This window comes from Spermophilus citellus (assembly GCF_964194105.1).
Source record: "Spermophilus citellus genome assembly, chromosome: 10".
Classification (NCBI taxonomy): Eukaryota; Metazoa; Chordata; class Mammalia; order Rodentia; family Sciuridae; genus Spermophilus; species Spermophilus citellus.
Window position 1 is genome coordinate 56,396,174 of NC_138197.1, and position 19,751 is coordinate 56,415,924.

General features: G+C 36.4%; 1 protein-coding gene across 20 annotated transcripts in view; it reads right to left on the minus strand.

The window, feature by feature from the left end:
• Positions 1 to 1,180: 1,180 nt before the first annotated feature.
• CAPRIN2 (caprin family member 2) overlaps positions 1,181 to 19,751 on the minus strand; it is a 46,603-nt gene continuing 28,032 nt past the window's right edge. For 13 of the 20 annotated variants that reach the window (XM_081310218.1, XM_081310228.1, XM_081310224.1 and 10 more), the window contains 7 exons: positions 17,608 to 17,712; positions 14,430 to 14,576; positions 11,494 to 11,662; positions 7,543 to 7,728; positions 6,667 to 6,767; positions 3,312 to 3,378; positions 1,181 to 2,093 (listed from right to left, as the gene is read on the minus strand). In XM_081310218.1, the coding sequence (XP_081166344.1) occupies positions 1,525 to 2,093; positions 3,312 to 3,378; positions 6,667 to 6,767; positions 7,543 to 7,728; positions 11,494 to 11,662; positions 14,430 to 14,576; positions 17,608 to 17,712 (1,344 nt within the window). In that variant the 3' untranslated portion in view covers positions 1,181 to 1,524. Of the gene's footprint in view, positions 2,138 to 3,311; positions 3,379 to 6,666; positions 6,768 to 7,542; positions 7,729 to 11,493; positions 11,663 to 14,429; positions 14,577 to 17,607; positions 17,713 to 19,751 lie in introns of all 20 variants that reach the window. The other 7 variants (XM_081310214.1, XM_081310225.1, XM_081310222.1 and 4 more) reach the window with 4 other exon arrangements.

Genomic DNA, 19,751 nt, shown 5'->3' on the forward strand with positions numbered 1-19,751 from the left:
GGTAGTACCTACTATACTGCATAAGACAACATATACACACATACACAGAACCCTGTATAGTCTTCATAATTAAGAAAAAACAAAAAACAAAAAAACCCACAGCACCTCATATTCATTTAATGCCAAGAGCCAGGCACTAAGTCTTTTAGACATATTCTTAGCTAAGTTTCACAACTGCCCCATGAGACTGACCAATCATCATCATCATTCCCATTTTACGTGTGCAAAGACAGTCTTTAAAAATAAACGAGAGAGAGAGAGAGAGAGAGAGAGAGAGAGAGATCTTAGAGGTAAAATAGCTTATTCAATTGGATAGCTTATCCAATCCAGATCAGTTATGAAGTGGCAGCACCAAGGCTCAAACACAGTATTGCCTGACCAAAGACTATGCTTTTTGATGATTTAGCATTTTACCTAATTCAAATTAAATCAAGAACCCAGGAGAAAGCAAAAGCCTTACTGATGGTGGACCAGGATATTACCTGTGTATTTTTTTTTTTTTTTTAAAGAGAGTGAGAGAGGAGAGAGAGAGAGAGAAGAGAATTTTTTTTTTTAATATTTATTTTTAGTTCTCGGCGGACACAACATCTTTGTTTGTGGTGCTGAGGATCGAACCCGGGCCACACGCATTGCCAGGCCAGCGCGCTACCGCTTGAGCCACATCCCCAGCCCCTTACCTGTGTATTTTCTATTGTATCTTGTATTATTATACATGTAGGAGGTTGCAAAAAAAAAGACCTAATTAAAGGAAGTACATGCCCTACTGCAAAAATAAAAGAAAGAAAAGAAAAAAAAAGTTTCAAGGAGAATGTGTGATTTGGTCCATTGAAAACATATTAAATCTTTTAATTAAAGAGATGTATATCTGGGGCTGGGTATGTGGCTCAAGCGGTAGCACGCTCGCCTGGCATGCGTGCGGCCAGGTTCGATCCTCAGCACCACATACCAACAAAGATGTTGTGACCGCCAAAAACTAAAAAGAAAATAAATAAATATTTTTAAAAAAAGAGATGTATATCAGTGACCCTGAAAGGAACTGTTATATATAAAAGTCTTATTTTAAAATAACAGCATGAACCCATGAATAAATAACCATTCAAGAATTATCAGTGATGAATTCTAAAAACTTAGGTATCTTACCTCTCATCTAAGTGTTCAATCAAATAGGAACAACTGAAGGTGCAAGTAACTTTTTTATTGAGGCACAACAAGGCATTGTAACTTGCCTGAACTTGAGGCAGGCAGTTTAGTAAGCTTACAGTTAAGGATTAAGTGCAAACAATATACATTCACAGCTTGACTAGCGAGGCTACATCACAATTTATAAAGTGCCAGATTAGTGCTAATTGTCATTCAGCTTGAAATTTTTCACCTAGAGAGGAAAACAAAAAAGTAAGGACCTCCACCTTCCTCTAGGAATGAAAACATTTTCTTAAACCAATCAGTCACCATGGCAAGGACTACATTTTCTCCAACCCCACTAATTCGAACACCATCCTTTTATTGTCAATTCTGAACTGACTTTCAATCTTGATAAAGAAGATAGCCTGAAAATGTAGAATATTTCCAACTACTTCCATAAATTGCTCCCCTGTGCAAACGTAACCATATCTGGTCGCCCTGGAAGAGCTGGAGAATTGCATGATTGCTAGCAGTTTCATGGTCTGGAGCACCATCATTGGCATAGGCTGATACCAACACCTCTTCATTCTTCATGAGGTTGACATACAGTGGCACATTAACTGCCAGCTTTAGCATATGGAAAATGAAAACATAAGTGCCATTCACCGGGCAATTGAATCTACCAAGCTGAAGATCAAAAGTCTCCCCCAAGTTATTCAGAAGAAGATCAAACACAATAGGTTGGTCTAAAGTTCCAGGGGCCAGGTTAGAGGTTCTGGCTGCTGAGAAGGCAACTCTCATCTGCTGAGGCAGGGGATAGACGTGTACTGGCAGTATGGTGGCTGCTGGGTTTGTCACTGGCACATCCACAGGGGTCATGCTACGGGAGTCTCCTTGTCCAGAGTCACCACTGTTGAAGGTTTCGTTGTCTCTTTCTGGGCTGCTCACCTGAGAAGAATCACTCCACCCTGCTGTTTTATTAGCAACAGTGAGTTTCTCATAATGAAGCAGTTAGCTTTGAACACAATATTTAACATTAGTCGGCTACTGAAACACAGATAAAGATACATTTTATAGTAAATTCCAAAACAAAAGCAATAAAATGTAAATAGCTTACAATTTCTTAGATTTTCTGGAACAAACTTTATAATACTATTCTGAAACCAAAAGGGACCTAACTAATCTTGTCTAATTGTCTTTTTAAAATTTTTCTTAAGAAAATGTGGTCCCCAAAAAGGTTGGATAAAAAGGTTAGCAAAAACTTGGGCTGGGGATGTGGCTCAAGTGGTAGCGTGCTTGCCTGGCATGCGTGCGGCCCGGGTTCGATCCTCAGCACCACATACCAACAAAGATGTTGTGTCCGCTGAGAACTAAAAAAATAATAAATATTAAAAATTCTCTCTCTCTCTCTCTCTCTCTCTCTCTCTCTCTCCTCTCTCACTCTCTCTTAAAAAAAAAAAAAGGTTAGCAAAAACTTAACCCCAGGTTTAAACATTTTTTACTTCTGTATCTTTTTCCCATAATTCTGACTCAGTTAATTTCTCATGATCCATCTTCTACTCAGAGTAGATAATATAGAAATAAAATAAAACCTACCTAGATTAAGAAACCAACTTTTAGAACTACTGGCTAATAGCTCTTCAGAGATATTTTGATTTGGTACTAAACCACATGATGAATGCTTACTTTTTATTTCCAAGTTAATGTGACATCAAATAATTTTAATGTGATAGGGGACATACAAAAATAATGCTTAGGTCAGGTGCAGTGGCACACACCCATAATCCCAGCAACTTGGGAAGCTGAGGCAGAAGGATAGCAAGTTTGAGGTCAGCCTCAGCAACTTAGCAAGGCTCTATGCAATTTAGCAAATCTCTGCCTCAAAAAATAAAAAAGGGCTGGAGATGTAGCTCAGTGATAAAGTGCCTCTGGGTTCAATTCCCAGTACCATTAAAAAAAAAAAAAAAAGCTTAGATATAAGGCAAAGATGTTGTAAATATTGGTTACTTTTTCAAAAAGAAAAGATTGTTTTTAGGCTGGGATTTAGTTCAGTATTACTCTTAAGAAAACTAAAACTTTAACAAGATCAATGCTGGAAGCAATACACTTTGGGGAGAAGTTGGAAGAGGGTGCAGAATGAACTAAAATTATGCTTTTGGTAAATAAACTACTCACTTAATGACCCTTACCTCTTGAATTTGCCCGAGGACCACCAGATGTTGTCCCTCCTCGCTTATAACACTGTTGGAAATTATCCTAAAACGAATACATGAATATTCACCTTGGCACCAAAAATGCAGGACAAAAATTAGTTATTACACAGGATTATTGGCTGCTAAGTCCATAAGATTAAAGTTCTCCTAATTCTTTATCTGACCTTCCCCAGCAACCATCAAGAAGCTCAAGATGTTCCCAAACACCAGAAAAAAACAAAGCAAAAGCAACAGTGGCAATACTTGCTTCATCTGTTAATTAACCTGACCAATTAGCTATGTATATGCAAAAACAATAAGTCACTTAGAAAACACTATGTAGAAGGTACAATACTAGGTAATGATGGCAATTCAGAAATACAGCATGGTCCTTTGTCCTTCATCTCAATATAAGACATAAAGCAAGAACAAGAACATAAAGCCAGGTGAGGTGGTGCATGCCTTAATTCCAGTGGCTTGGGAGGCTGAGGCAGGAGTATTGCAAGTTCAAAGTCAACCTCATCAACCTAGCAAGGCCCTAAGCAACTTAACCAAATCCAGTCTCAAAAAATAAAAAGGCGGGGCTGGGGATGTGGCTCAAGCGGTAGCGCGCTCGCCTGGCATGCGTGCGGCCCGGGTTCGATCCTCAGCACCACATACCAGCGAAGATGTTGTGTCCGCCGAGAACTAAAAAATAAATAAATAAATATTTAAAAACAAAAAAAATAAAAATAAAAAGGCTGAGGATGTAGCTCAGTGGTTAAGCACCCCTGGGTTCAATCCCACATACCAAAAAATTTTTTCAATCTTATTTAATTTATAAATCAAACTGAGAAGACTAAGTTTGTTTGTTTTTTGATAGATAAAATTAAAAATAATTACATCATGTAAGTGTATTTATTGCCTGGAAATATGATCCAAAATAGAAAAGAAAAAATACTCAAGGTGCAATGCTTCCAACTGATTCTCAAGTATGGAAAAAGCATCTCCGCATAACCCATGAAAATAATAATTAGTTTTTTTTGTTTTTTTTTTTGAGAGAGAGAGAGAGAGAGTTTTTTAGTATTTATTTTTTAGTTTTCGGTGGACACAACATCTTTTTTTTATTTCTATGTGGTGCTGAGGATCAAACCCAGCACCCCGCGCATGCCACATGAGCACGTTACCGCTTGAGCCACATCCCCAGCCCAATAATTAGTTTTTTAATTAAATTAATATGTACAATTTTGGGGAAAAAAACAGGCCAGAAGACATTCAATAAGAATAATTAAGTCTCCTACTCCAGAAGTTCATAATCTCCTTTCTAATAGCACCAATATCAATTTCTTATGTTTTCTCAAAGAAACTTAGAGCAACACACAAAAACACTGGAACACTGATATTAAGAACAAGTAGTTCTATTAATGAAGTCTACATTCATCAACACCCTCCCCAAATATAGTCACTGAGGATCATATAATAACAGCTAATATTTGCATGCTTGATATACACTCAGCACTGTGTTGTTAAGCACTTATATGTATTGTTAGTTCATCTGATCCTCAAAATATCTCATGGAGAAATCCTCAAAACCCCTCAGAGTTAGATGAATAACTAAGAGATGAGTCCACATCTAACAGATAAGGAACTAGAGCTCAGAAGGCTAAAGGAACATATCTAAGGTCACAAGGCAAGAGAACTGACAAAGTAAGAAAGTAAACACACATCATTTAGATTCTAAGGTGTGTCCTTCACTCCTTTTCAATCCTGCCTCTATACAGACATCTACCCTACCTCATGTAACTGAAAGCTCCAGAAGAATAGGTATTTGATATATTAGCAACAAAGCTCAGTGTAGTACATATACACATGCACCTCTTCTTTAATGGGGTTATGTCTTGAAAAACACATCATACATTGAAAATATTGTAAGCCATGTAATTATACAAGAGAAAATTGAACACTTTTTAAAAAACTAACCATTCCTTTAAATATATATATATATATTTAAATATATACTTAAATATATATATATATTCCTTTAAATATATATTTATATATTTAGTTGTAGACAGACACAATACCTTTATTTTATTTGTTTTTATGTGGTGCTGAGGATTGAACCCAGTGCCCCACACAAGCAAGGCAAATGATCTCCTGAGCTACAACCCCAGCCCCAAACTGACCATTCTTAAAAATGTTTAAGAATATGCAATTTGTAAAAAAAAAAAAAAAAAACTAAACTAAATAATCACAATGAAGACACATGCCCCCCCCCCCGCCGCAAAAAAAAAATATATTGTAAGTTAAAAGGCATTTAATATACCTAACCTACTGAACATCACTGGTAGGTAGCACAATATTCTACTCAGTATAATTGGTTGTTTACCCTCATGACTGCACAAATGACTAGAACTCTGGCCACTGCCCATGATCATGAGTATCAAAATTCAAAATCTGAAATAGACTTTCTACTAAATGTATATCACTTTCAGTCATCATAAAGTCAAAAAAATCATTACGTTAAACCTCCTTAATTTGGGGACCATCAGTACATATTCAAAATCTTATAAAAGTCCAAAATGGAAAATACTAATATGGTATAAATTTATATCTAGGATACCAATGACTTCCTCTTCCTGGTTTGTAAACTTTTTGGGCAGCCAGTGGGGGGCGGGGGGGGGGGGGGCTGTGTACGTGTGTAACTGAACTCAGGGCCTCATGCATACTAAGCAAGCAATCTACCACTAAGCTACACCCAACACAGCCACACCCCTTTTACAAATATAAATAAATTTATATCCATATGTGACCAATAACAGGAAGTTCCAAGGTTTGTTAAAGCAAAATGTCTAACATCCTATCCAGTCTTCCATCAGATGTAGTGATGGAAGATGTTTTGATTTATTGCAATCAGAATAAAAGACAACAACAACAACAAAAAAGAGCTCTGTTAATTAAGCAAGTTAAGTTAAAGGCAATATGGTAAAGTTGAGATCATGAGGTTTGGAGTTAAGAAACTCACATTCCAATCTAAGTTCTAAAATATACTTGCTGAATGACCTTAGATAAGTAGAGAAGTTACTTAACCTCTGAACCCCCAGCTCCTTTTTCAAGGTGAAGGATTAAATGGGCTAATGTGAACATGATTACTAAAGTCCTTAACACCTTTAAATTCCAAATATCCAGTAGCTGACATTTATCTTCCTTGGGTGACTGGGAAAGCTTCCAAATCAACACTCCATAGGACTTAAAATAGTTCTAGAACTAAGAACACACTTGTACAAAACAGATTATTACTGTTATAGTTTAATCACCAGCTTAACACCAACAACTGTAATACTATTCAACTATAACAACTATTCTTACTTACCCTTTGGGAGTAAGGAGTTCCAGAGTATTCTCTAGCTTGGAACTGCAGCTGGCTATAATTTCCATTGGAAATTGAAGGTGGTCCTCTGTAAGTATCAAAACCTAACAAATAAACAAACAATAAACCAATTAATAAAGCATACTAAATTAATGTGCACATACAAATATGTAACAAATCTGTTACTATTATAATGCATCAACAAAAAAATGAGGGAAAAAAGCATATTAAACTATATCACTGCAAAAGATAAACTGACCCTGTAAAGCCATCATTACTTCATTACCTCTTTAAGCAAAGACATATTAAAATTGCTCCCACAGTAAAAATACATTTATAAAATATCACTGACTTTAAACAAGCCCAGTTTAGAATTTGCTGCCACTGGAATACAGGTGGGGATAGGAAAAAGTGGTGGTAGGGCAATTAGGGGTACTTGAGGCTTCTGTCTTGAATATTTTGCTAATACTAAGCAGTAATTAAAATACTTGGGATCATAACTAAAACTTAATATCACTATCATAGTTTCAAATTCTGTGCTCCTCTGTGTAGAATTAGACAAATAATTAGAAAATAGATATTATCTTATTGTGACATATTTTTTGACAAAGTTAACTAACAGAAAAAGACACTATTCAAATACAAAAGCCAAACTTATCCCTAGAAAAACAAGAAGATTGACCGTTCTATTTAGTAAGCAGCAGGATTAATCTGTTCTTCAAAAAGGTAGTTCTGTTATTGAGAGCAGGCATACTAGGTAGAAGACCCCCATTACATTACAAATGGCAATGACAAAACAGAAAAAGGTTAAAAGGGATTGAGCCAGGTAAATATACAGACAAAATAATTCAGTACAATTAAAGTTGATTCACAGCATACCTTTATAACTACCAGGGGACCTATATGAATTGGTCAGTAATCTCCCACCACGAGTACATCCTCTCACAGATCCCCGGCTGTTGACAAATGGCTGAGCAGGTCTGGGAAATACATTCGTCTGTGCTGGGTAAAAGGCAAGGCTACCATTGCTTACTTGAACAGTTCCATCAGGATGATAATTTGAAGCTTAAGGAAACAGTTAAGAGTTAAATGGTAATAAAGGTCCGATACTCTTTATATGTAAAAAAATCAATAATCAAAACCTTTAATATATTTTCTCCCTTTAAAAAGAAAATGATTTAAGTGATGAAGCCACTACAAGAGAAACTAGGAAAACTACCCATTCATAATAGCCTCAAAAAAAAAAAAAAATACTTGGGAATCAATCTAATAAAAGAGGTAAAAGACCTCTACAATGAAAACTACAGAACACTAAAGAAAGAAATTGAAGAAGACCTTAGAAGATGGAAAGATCTCCCATGCTCTTGGATAGGCAGAATTAATATTTTCAAAATGGCCATGGGCTGGGGCTGTAGCTTAGTGGTAGAGCGCTTGCCTAGCATGTGTGAGGCACTGGGTTCGATAAAAATAAACAAATAAAAGTATGCTGTCCATACACAACTACAAAAAAATGTTTTAAAAATGGCCATACTACCAAAAGCATTATACACATTTAATGCAATTCCTATTAAAATCCCAATGACATTCTTCACAGAACAATTGAAATTCATTTGGGGGAAAGAAAAAAAAAAAAAAAAACCCAGCATAGCCAAAGCATCTTAACAGGAAGAGTGAATCAGGAGGCATCACAATACCAGAGCTTAAACTATACTATAGAGGAGCAGTAACAAAAACGGCATGATATTGGCACCAAAGTAGAAATGTAGACCAATGGTACAAAACAGAACACACAAAGACAATCTCCCATAAATCCAGTTATCTTATACAAAGGTGCCAAAAAACATACATTAAAGAAAAGACAGTCTATTCAACAAATGGTGTTGGGAAAACTAGAAATCCCTATGTAGCAAAATTAAATTAAAACTCTATCTCACCCTGCACAAAAACCAACTCAAAGTGGATCAAAGAAAGACACTAGAACAGAAATCCTGCACCTAATAGAAAAAAGAGTAGGCCCAAATCTTCATCATGTCAGCTTAGGATCTGACTTCCTTAACAAGACCCCTGAAGCACAAAAAGTAAAATTTTAAAAAATCAATAAATGGGATGGATTCAATCAATAACGTGAAGAGAGAGTCTACAAAACGGAAAAAAATCTTTACTACATGTACCTCAGATAGAGCACTAATCTCCAGGATATATAAAGAACTCAAAAAACTTAACTCCCAAACAACAAATAATCCAAATGGGCTAAGGAGCTGAACAGACACCTCAGAGAAGAAGAAACAAAATCAATCAACAAATATGAAAAAATGTTCATCATCTCTAGCAATCAGAGAAATGCAAATCAAAACTACTCTAAATTTCATCTCACTCCACTCAGAATGGCAATTATCAAGAATATAAACAATAATACGTGTTGGTGAGGATGTCGGGGAAAAGGAACACTCATACATTGCTGGTGGGACTGCAAATTGGTGCAACCACTCTGGAAAGTGTTATAGAGATTCCTCAGAAAACTGGGAATGTAACCACCATTTGACCCAGCTATCCCATTCCTTGGTTTATACCAAAAAAAAACTTAAAAATCAGCATACTACAGGGACATAGCCACATCAATGTTTATAGCAGCTCAATTCACAATAGCTAAACTGTGGAACCACCCTAGATGCTCTTCAACAGATGAAAAAAGAAAATGTGGCATTTATACACATGAAATTTACTCAGCCTTAAAGAAGAATGAAATTATGGCATTTGCAGGTAAGTGGATGGAAGTGGGAATATCACATTAAGTGAATTGAGCCAATTGCAAAAAAACAAAGCCTAAATATTTTCTGATAAGCAGATGCTGATCCATAGTGGGTGGGGGTGAATGTAGGGAAGAATGAAGGAACTTTAGATTGTGCAGAAGGGAGTGAGAAGAGGGGTGGAGCATTGGGGATGGGAAGGACAGCAGAACGAGACAAACATTACCCGATATACATGTATGATTACACTACTGCTGTGACTCAGCACCATCTACAGCAAGAGGAATGAGAAGTTATGCTCCATTTGTGTATAATGTGTTAAAATGCATTCTACTGTCATGTATAACTAATTAGAACAAATAAAAATAAATTGCAGGGGCTGAGGTGTGGCTCAGTGGTAGAGTGCTTGCCTAACACATGAGGCACTGGATTCTATCCTCAGCACATTAAAAAAATAAATAAGTGAATGAATAAATAAAATAAATTTTAAAAATAAATTGCAAAAAAGTGATTTTTGTGTGTGTATATGAGAGAAATGAGTATGATTTATTGTTTCTTATAAATGAAAGAAATTTGACACATGCTACAACATCAATGAACTGTGAAAAAATTATACTAAGTGAAAAAAGCCACTTCCAAAGGACAAATATTGAATGATATAACAGGAAGCTAAAGTAGTTAAATTCATAAAGACACAAAAGTAAAATAGTGGTTGTCATGAGCTGGAGAGGGAGGAGAAGAGGGAGTTCGTATTAAATGGTTCTAGTTTCAGTTGGGAAAGACAAAGTTTTAGAGATGGATTATGGTGATGGCTACACAACACAAATGCAGTTAATGTCACTTAGCTGTACACTTTAAAAATGGTTAAAATAGTCAGGTTCATATTATGTATATTTTACCATGATTTTAAAAATAATAAGCTAACCATTTCAGGCCAGGGAGTAGAAGAAAATTAGTCCTAATTCATAGAATTCATAATTGAAAAAGCATATGACAAAATATTATTTATGTAGATCACCTGCCCTATATTTCAACAAAATAGGTGAGAACAGAATGAGGTCCCTGTGGTTAGAGATTTATAATTACTATCTCTTCACCATTTTATTGAAAAGTACCAACAAGCTGGGCATGTTGGCACACACCTGTAATCCCAGCTAAACAGGAGGCTGAAGCAGGAGGATCACAATTCAAGGCTAGTCTGGGCAACTTAGTGAGCCCCTGTCTCAAAATATAAAATAAAAACAGCTGGGGATGTAACTCAGCAGTAGAGCACTTGCCTAGCATGAGTGAGGCCATGGTTTAATCCCCAATATGGAAGAAAAAAAATGCTCAGTTCACTTGCTCAGACATTAAGTTTCAGAAAAGTGAACAAGGAGTTGAAATACCAACACTGAAAATCTATAAGTGCTCCTTTAAGAAATAAGTACAAAGTTGCCTATTTCATAATTTAAAGTAGCATAAAAGATCAAAATATTCTCCTTTCTCTGTTAACAGTATAATAAGCATACTAAGTTATATCTTCACATTAATCAATGTTGTATGTAAGAGAGGGAAAGGTCAGATAACCCTTTATCTGTGGTGAAAAAATTAACACAATGGTTTCAAAATCTTCATGCACTGGGTATGGTGGCACACACCTGTAATCCCAGCTGCTTGGGAGGCTGAGGCAGGAGGATTGCAAGTTCAAGGCCAGCCTCAGTAATTTAACAAGGCCCTTTCTCAAAATAAAACATGAAAAAAAGAGCTGGGGATATGGTTCAGTGGCTAACCCTGGTACCAAGGAGGGGGGGGGGGGAATCTTCACACAGTCAGATAGTACCCTATCTACCTCAGTGGAGTGCTCAAAGCAATTAGATTTTAAAAAACACAACCCTACAAGGTTAAATCAGCCAAAGTTCTGCCTCTCTATAAAAGTTCAAATTAACAGGTGAACTTAACTAAACAGAAACAAAGACACTCAGTGCTTCTCAACACTTTAGAAAGGTTTATTGGACAAGAAAGAACGTCTTGAGTGTCACTACAGACTTCCTTTCCATTTAATTACCTGTTACCAAAATCTTCAAAATATATGCAAAGATCTTACCAGTTTCTTGAGACATGCCAGTTGGTTCTACATGTATAGCTGGCAGTTGGCACTGGGGTGGTGTTTGTGTACTTGCTGTAGTAAAACTTTGATTGTAGCCAGGTGTATAAGGGGATTCTTTAATTTCCTGTTCTTTCCGTGGAGGCAGAGGTGCATTAACATTAAATACCTTAAAAGATAAGGGTAAATAGGCCATTTGTGAATGTTTATAGGAAATGCCTAAGGATAGCATTCATCAAACTACAATATTTTGATATTTCTATTTGTATAAAGGACTTGAATAGACATTTCTCCAAAGAAGACAAATAAGCACATGAAAACATAATCAACACACTTAGTCATGAGGAAAACATAAACCATAATAAGATGCCACTTCATACCCATTAGGACAGTTATTATCAAAAGACAGAAAACAAGTGGTAACAAGGATGTGGAGAAGATACATTGCTTGTGGGAATGTAAAATGATGCAGTCATGAAAAACAGTATAATGGTTCCTCAAAAAGTGAAACATAATCTACCATATGATCCACCAACTTCACTTCTAGGTATGCACCCAAAATAACTAAAGCATGGACTGGAATAGATATTTGTAGACCTGTGTATTTAGCAACATTATTCATAACTGACAAAAGGTAGAAACAACCCAAGAGCCCGCCAACAGATGAATGAATAAACAAGATATATACATAAAATGAAATGTTCTTTAGCCAGAGGAAGGAATGAGAATCTGATGCATGAACCTTGAAGCATTATGCAAAGTGAAAGAAGCCAGATACAAAAGAACAAGTATTGGGCTGCGGATGTGGCTCAAGCACTAGCGCGCTCGCCTGGCATGCATGCGGCCTGGGATCGATCCTCAGCACCACATACCAACAAAGATGTTATGTCCGCCAAAAACTAAAAAATAAATATTAAAAATTCAAAAAAAAAAAAAAGAACAAGTATTGCATGATTTCACTTATGTGAGGTACCTAGAATAGGTAAATTTATTGATATAGAACATGGAATAGAGGTTACCACAGGCTGGGGAAGGGGAGGAATAACAACTTACTACTTAATGAGTACAGTGTTTCTGTTTGGGATCATGAAAAAAGTTTTGAAAATAGTAGTGAGGGTTACACACAAAATGAATGTATTTAATGCCACTGAATTACACACTTTAAAATTATTATAATGGTAAATTAAATTCCATTTGATTCCAGACAGAACTGACACCAAAGAGTAAATGTTAAACCTCTATTAAGCTATCATAATAAGGCTTATTGAGAATAAAAGTTATATAGAAGAAAAGGATCCTTTTTAAAAAACTAAAATAATTTATCACTTTCTGAATTTTTACTATGTGGCAGGCAATAACCTTCCAGAACCTGGTCATAATTTACAAAAGAACATTTCTATTACCTTGGCTTTCTTACCTTGCTCCATTTTCCTTACATTACATGGCATCTGATAATATATATATTTGTCTTTCTAAACCTCCCACTTCTAGTAATAATAATAATATAATAAATTATTATTTAATTTGCAATAATAAAAATGCAAACTTCTTGAGCAAAGACCTATTTTTAATTGCTATAATCCCAGTGATTTTGATCTGGCTTCATAACTACATGTCTAATGAATGAATAAATGAGAACTGATCTGAACTTGAAAGGCTTCAAAACAGGCAGAACACAGACAGAGGCATGAGCAAATAGGTAACTGTGCCAACAATGAGCAAGCCAAGCCCATTAGGGGACTGGTTTGACAAGTTATACAAGACTACAAAGGTACTGAGTGTCAGGCAAAGGACTCAATTTCATTCTGTAATGGACCACTGCTTGCTTTCAATTAGGCAAAAGAAAAAGTAAACCCAATGTGGCAAAACTGTATAGGATGGACTGACAGGGAAAGAGGAAAAGCAAGGAAACTAAGATATTCTAATTGATTAAGCACAGAGTGATAAGATTGGTGAATTCGGGTGTCGAACTTCACCAGCCTATTCCTACATTGTGTCTGCTTCCCATTGCCACTCCAAGGGCCCCCCACACACACACCATCATCACTCCAAAGGAGCTGAGTGGGACATTGAGCCAATTAGGCTCACTAACAGCCCTACAGACTGTTTCATGCTGCTGTGTTTAGAGAATAAATGTAGAAATCTAGCTGCAATATTATCATTAAAAAAAGAGAAAAAAAGTTTTAAGCCAGGCATGGTAGCACACACTCATAATCCCAACAAATCAGGAGGTTAAGGAAGGAGGATCACAAGTTTGAGATCAGCCTCGACAACTTAGCAAGAACCTGTCTCAAAAAAATAAGAAAGGGTTGGGGATGTAGCTCAGTTGTAGAGTGACCCTGGGTTCAATCCCCAGCATGATAAATAAATAGAGTTTAAAACTATAATTTGTAAAGAAATACATAATTCAGAACACCAAACAAATCTGAATAAATCTCTATGAATAAGCATGAGATCAGGATGAAACCAAATGAAATCTTCAATAATGAAGTGAGGTGCTAAGCAAGTCTGTGCCCTGAATTTTGGGTTACTAATGCTAGGAACATTGCTAGTACCCTTTTAGTAATGATTAGTATTATTAAGCTGTTCCTAGAAACAGATGTTTTTCACCTACACATTTTCTTCCTTTTTTTGCTGTGCAGGGTACTGAATCAATCACATAGTTTATTTGTCTGATATAGGCCATCAGCTTTGCCTGCTAGTTTTCAGAGTGGGAACAATGCTCTGATAAAAGACCCATTCAAAATTCTAGGGACTGGGGATTTAATACTCCTCTGTCAAAAACAGTATGTCAACTAGACAAATGTAAATTCTAACCACCCAAATAAGAATACAAAAGGCAAACTTTTCACATAGCACTAATAATAGATGTAAGAGAAACAAAGACTCTTAGGCAGAATAATGAATAATGAACTGTGATCATCATTCATACTCACTGTCTGCATGGCTTGAAAGGGTGCTGTGTTAATGGTTATTGAACTAGTACTTGCTGGAGGTGACTGGAAGCCCTGTTCAGAACCCTTTGCCATGGAAGGATTTGGAGCAGCTAGTGAAGACGGTGGCTTGCTTGGGGGAACTGCTGCCTGGAGGGAAGAAATGCAGCATCAGCCAATCACCTGCCATATAACAAGCAGTTCACTTACACTAAACCCCAAACTGGCGCAAGTCAGCAAGTTCTTTAGGATGACATTTGGACACAGGAATGCAAAAGAATAGCTTTTGCTTACAATTTCAAATCTCAATTGCTGAGGATGCACACTAGTATTTGCTTTGCACAGCCTGCTGACTAAGTCAAAGAGTCTTACTGATAATCAGTCTAACAAAAGAGGGGCTGACCTTTTTACAAGCATCTAATCATTTCTGAACCCTGAAATACCATTTTCCAGTTAAGAATCTAATGTTATTCCAAATTTATACAGTGGAATTGAGCTTAAGAAAAATCTTGGTTACTTCTTTAGTGTTAATTTTTCTGTTTTAAAGACTTATTAGTGGATTTCTGAATCAGTTAACTAAAAAAAGAAAACCAATCCTGACCTATTTTAATTAATTTTTAAGGAAACAATTAGTTCTTGACATAACAGACTATGAAGACAAAGACTTCTAAAAAGATAGTAAAATCAGGCTGAGGCTGGGGCTCAGCAGTAGCACACTTGCCTGGCATGTGTGAAGCACTAGGTTCAATTTTCAGCACCACATATAAATAAATAAAGGTCTATCAACAACTTAAAAACATATATTAAAAAAAATAGATAGTAAAACCCAATTCCAATTAGTTATGAAGCAGATACCTGTGGTAACTTGGTAAAAATCACTATCTACTTTTTTTTCAATATTGGAGATTGAAACCAAGGATTCTTTACTACTTAGCTACATCCCCAGTCCTTTTAGTATTTTATTTTAAGGTAGGGTTTCACTAAGTTGCCAAGGCTGGCCTTGAATTTGAGGTCTTCCTGCCTCAAGTTCCCAAGTAGTTGAGATTACAGGTGTGTACTACCATCACATCCAACTGATTTGCCACTTTTTTTTTTTTTTTTTTGAGTACTGGAAATCGAACCCAGAGGTTCTTAACCATTGAGCCACACCCCCAGCCCTTTTTATTTTTTTATTTTGAGACAAGACCTCACTAAATTGCTAAGGCTGGCCTTAAACTTGTGATCCTCCTTCCTCAGCCTCCTGAGCAACTGAAATTACAGGCATCTGCCACCACACCCAGCTTCTTCCCCCATCTTTTTTAAATGAAGAACCAAATCTCAATTTAGACCAAGGTAGTGCCATAAAAACTAATGATTGTGGGGCCAGGGTTGTGGCTCAGTGGTAGAGTGTTCACCTAGCACGTGCAAGGCCCTGGGTTCAATCCTCAGCACCACATAAAAAAATAAATTAAATAAAGGGTTTTTTTTCAACTACAACTAAAAAAATAAATATTTTGAAAAAACTAAAAACTAATGATTGTTTGTGGGGTTTTTTTTAGTTTTTTTTTTAAAAGTTGTCAATGGACCTTTATTTTTTTTATTTGTATGTGGTGCTCAGAATCAAACCCAGTGCTTCACACATGCCAGGCAAGAGCTCTACCACTGATCCACAACCTCAGCCCCTCTATGTTTTCTTATATTGTATAATGAATATTTCTATATAATAGCACACCCAAAATAAAACTAATATTTGTTAAACTGTCCTTCAAAATTCATTTTATCCTGCTATGTCTGTCTCAAAGATTTGCTCAAACATCAAAATCTATAACTCAAGAACAGTTTGTAATCCCAGCAGCTCGAGAAGCTGAGCAGGAGGTTCATGAGTTCAAAGCCAGACTCAACAACTTAGCGAGGCCCTAAGCAACTCTGCAGGACCCTGTCTCTAAATAAAATATAAAAAAGTGCTGGTGCAGGGCGTGGTAGCTATTGGTGCACACCTGTAATCCTAGCAGCTGGGGAGGCTAAGACAGGAGGATTGCAAGTTCAAGGCCAGCCTCAGTGAAAGTGAGGCACTAAACAACTCAGTGAGACCCTATTTCTAAATAAATCACAAAACAAGGCTGGGGATGTGGCTCAGTGGTCAAGTGCTCCTGAGTTCAACTCAGAGTTCAATCCCCGTACCAGGAAAAAAAAATATACTAGAAATGTTGCTCAGTGGTTAAGCACCTCTGGGTTCAATTCCTGGCACGCACGCGCACGCACACACACACACACACACACACACACACACACACACACAAAACTGAAAGCACAAAAAAACCTAATATTGTCAAATAAGCCAAAAGAGTAACTCACAACTGAACTAACATTAATCAGTTTTGTTTGGTTTTGTTCCAGAGATTAAACGCAGGGGCATTTAACCACTGAGCCACATCCCCAGCCCCTTTTAACTTTTTTATTTTGGACAGGATCTTATGAAGTTGCTTAGGACCTCACTAAGCTACTAAGGCTAGCTTTAAACTTGTAAACCTCCTGCCTCAGCCTTCTGAGCCACAGAGATTATGGGCATGAACTACCATACCCAGCTTTTGAATTAGCATTAATTTTTTTTTTTTTTTTTTTGGTACTAGGGATTGAACTCAGGGACACTCAACCACTGAGCTACATCCACATCCTACTTTTGTATTTTATTTAGAAACAGGGTCTCACTGAGTTGCAAAGCGCCTCGCCATTGCTGAGGCTGGCTTTGAACTCTCGATTCTCCTGACTCAGCCTCCTGAGCCACTGGGATTACAGGTGAGAACTGCCACACTGGGCTAGCATTAATCTTAATCCTAAAGATTACTGTCTTCAGTCATGAAAAAATAAAAACTTGTCCAGGTTTTCCTTAGGAAAATCTGGCCTACTCTTACCTAAAATTTTTTACTTTTCTATATGAAAAATTAAATATTTATTGCAAAAGATAAGGCAATATACTATTAAATTTACCTATATGGCAAAGCCACTGTAAAGTTACCTAGAAAAGTTCTAGGACCACAACATCTATAAAGTCATACCTTAATAAATTAAACATTACATCATTCAACTAATCATTCCTGTAATTCATAAAATAAACTAGTTCTGCTATTCTTTTAGGAAGAAAAGAAATTAAGACCATTAGAAAAGTGAAAAAAAAAAAAAAAGACCATTAGCCTTTTATTACCTCAGGAGTCTCTGAAGTCACAAATTCTGTTTCAGATCCAGTTGAAACCTGATCAGCAGTAACCAAGCAAGCATTTGAGCTACAAGTAACTGGAGAAGCAGTAGCCTAGACACAAGAAGACATAAAATACTATAAAAAAGTCATATTTTGCTCACTTTCCGTTTCCTGGGCCCTAGGTCTCCTAATATGTTCCTCTTACTAGCCCTCACTAGTGTTAAGCATTATGTTAAGCCCATCACACATATTAGTATTTAATATTAATAATAACCCTGTAAAATACGTACAACTATCCCCATTCTATTGATAATCAGGCAGAGACAAAGAAAAGTGCAGTGATTTTCCCAAATAACACAAAAATTATGTGGCGGGGTTAAGATTCAAGCTCCAGGCCTAGGGCTAGACTGAGTGTCTCAAAAAGCAGCTCACTGAGGGTAAGCTCGGGCACATGAACTCTTCAGCCACAGCACTGTCAGGGATCATCAAAACTAGGTTTTTATTCTATAAGTACTTTCTGTATTAAAGAGGAAGTTGGAAGTATAAATGGGATAAACTCCACATAAATCAAAATAACACTAAAATTCTAGTGCAAAACTACATTAAAAGCATAAATAAAAGAAAAATTGTGAGATAGCACAGCAGGAACTAAGGCTGCACCAACTGTAACCAATAAAATACTATGAGAGTAGCTAGGAAGGAAATTTATGGCACAGCAATTATTAGAATATATCAGAGATACTTCCCAAAATCTAGCAAGCAAGGTCTAAAGCATCCACAAATTCAATAATTTTATCTAAATGCTTCTATGTGGTTCTCAGAAGCTCAAATAATAAAATACATGAATGGAAACTAATGAGGGGTAACCAAACATTAGAAGTTATGCTGCTGCAACCCTCCAAAGGGGCCTTCATGATATGCTGCTCCTTTAAGAGTGTGGGACCAAGTTTTAAAAAAGATCACATGGAAATAATTTTTTAATCGTGTACAACATTTTATAAAGTTAAACAGGCATAATTTATATCCAACTAAAATATTAGAATACGAGATTGAACACTTTTAAAACTATGCCTTTCTTCTGTCTTCTGAAAGGACTTCTGAAAGGACATCATATCTATGTTACCCATAGCAGAGAAGAAACTGGAAGAAATGAAGTATTCTAGGCCAGAATGTTCCTATTTAGAAGACACATTTACATACAACCATTGCTGGATGTGGGTAGTTTATTCAGCACTACTGTGCATAAAATCTACAAATGTTAAGTCCTTATTTGAAACATCTGATCATTTTAGATGTTTAGAGGTGCACAAAGTATGTTAAAAACAGAGGTACTAAATAAAACACTTTATAGATATTTTTTAAAAACTGACTTTTTTTCTGTCTTCTTATTAAAATAATGAGACAACTGCAAAAAAATAAATAGAACTGGCTGTTGTGAGGACATAAGTCTCTCAACAAAAGGGTTTCACAGATACTAAGTATTAAAGCTTCTTGGACCACCTCATAGTTAAACTTTAAAAGACTTGAAGCCAGGCATGATGGCACATATTTATAATCCTAGTGATTAGGGAAGCTAAGGCAGAAGGATCAAAAATTTAAGGCCAGCCTTGGCAAATTAAACTTAGCAAGACATGGAGATACAGCTCCATTGTGGGGTGCCAATGGGTTCAAATCCTAGCACCATAAGAGATTTAAGGGGGGAAAAAGTTTACTTAACAACAAAAAAGACACATGTTTTTTCCCCTAGTACTATGAATTGAACCCAGCAGTGCTTAACACTGAACTACATCCTAGCCCTTTCCTTTAATTCTTTAAATTTTCAGACAGGGTCTTGTTAGATTGCTGAGGCTGGCCTCAGACTTGTGACCCTCTTGCCTCAGCCTCCCAAGTAGCTGGGATTATAGGTGTGCACCACCAAGCCCAGCAAAGACATATTCTTTACACTTGTATTCATGTTAGCAGCTCTTGTTCCAAATTACCACTCTTTAAAAAGTGAACCGGCTGGAAGAAGATTACATATTGGTGAGTAAACATGATGTTTGAGATGAGTGGTTCCAAATACAGATATGCAGATTCACCAGGGAGTTATATTCAAAAGATAAATACTTAGCCAGTATTTACATGTGCCTGTAATCCCAACTACTTGGGAG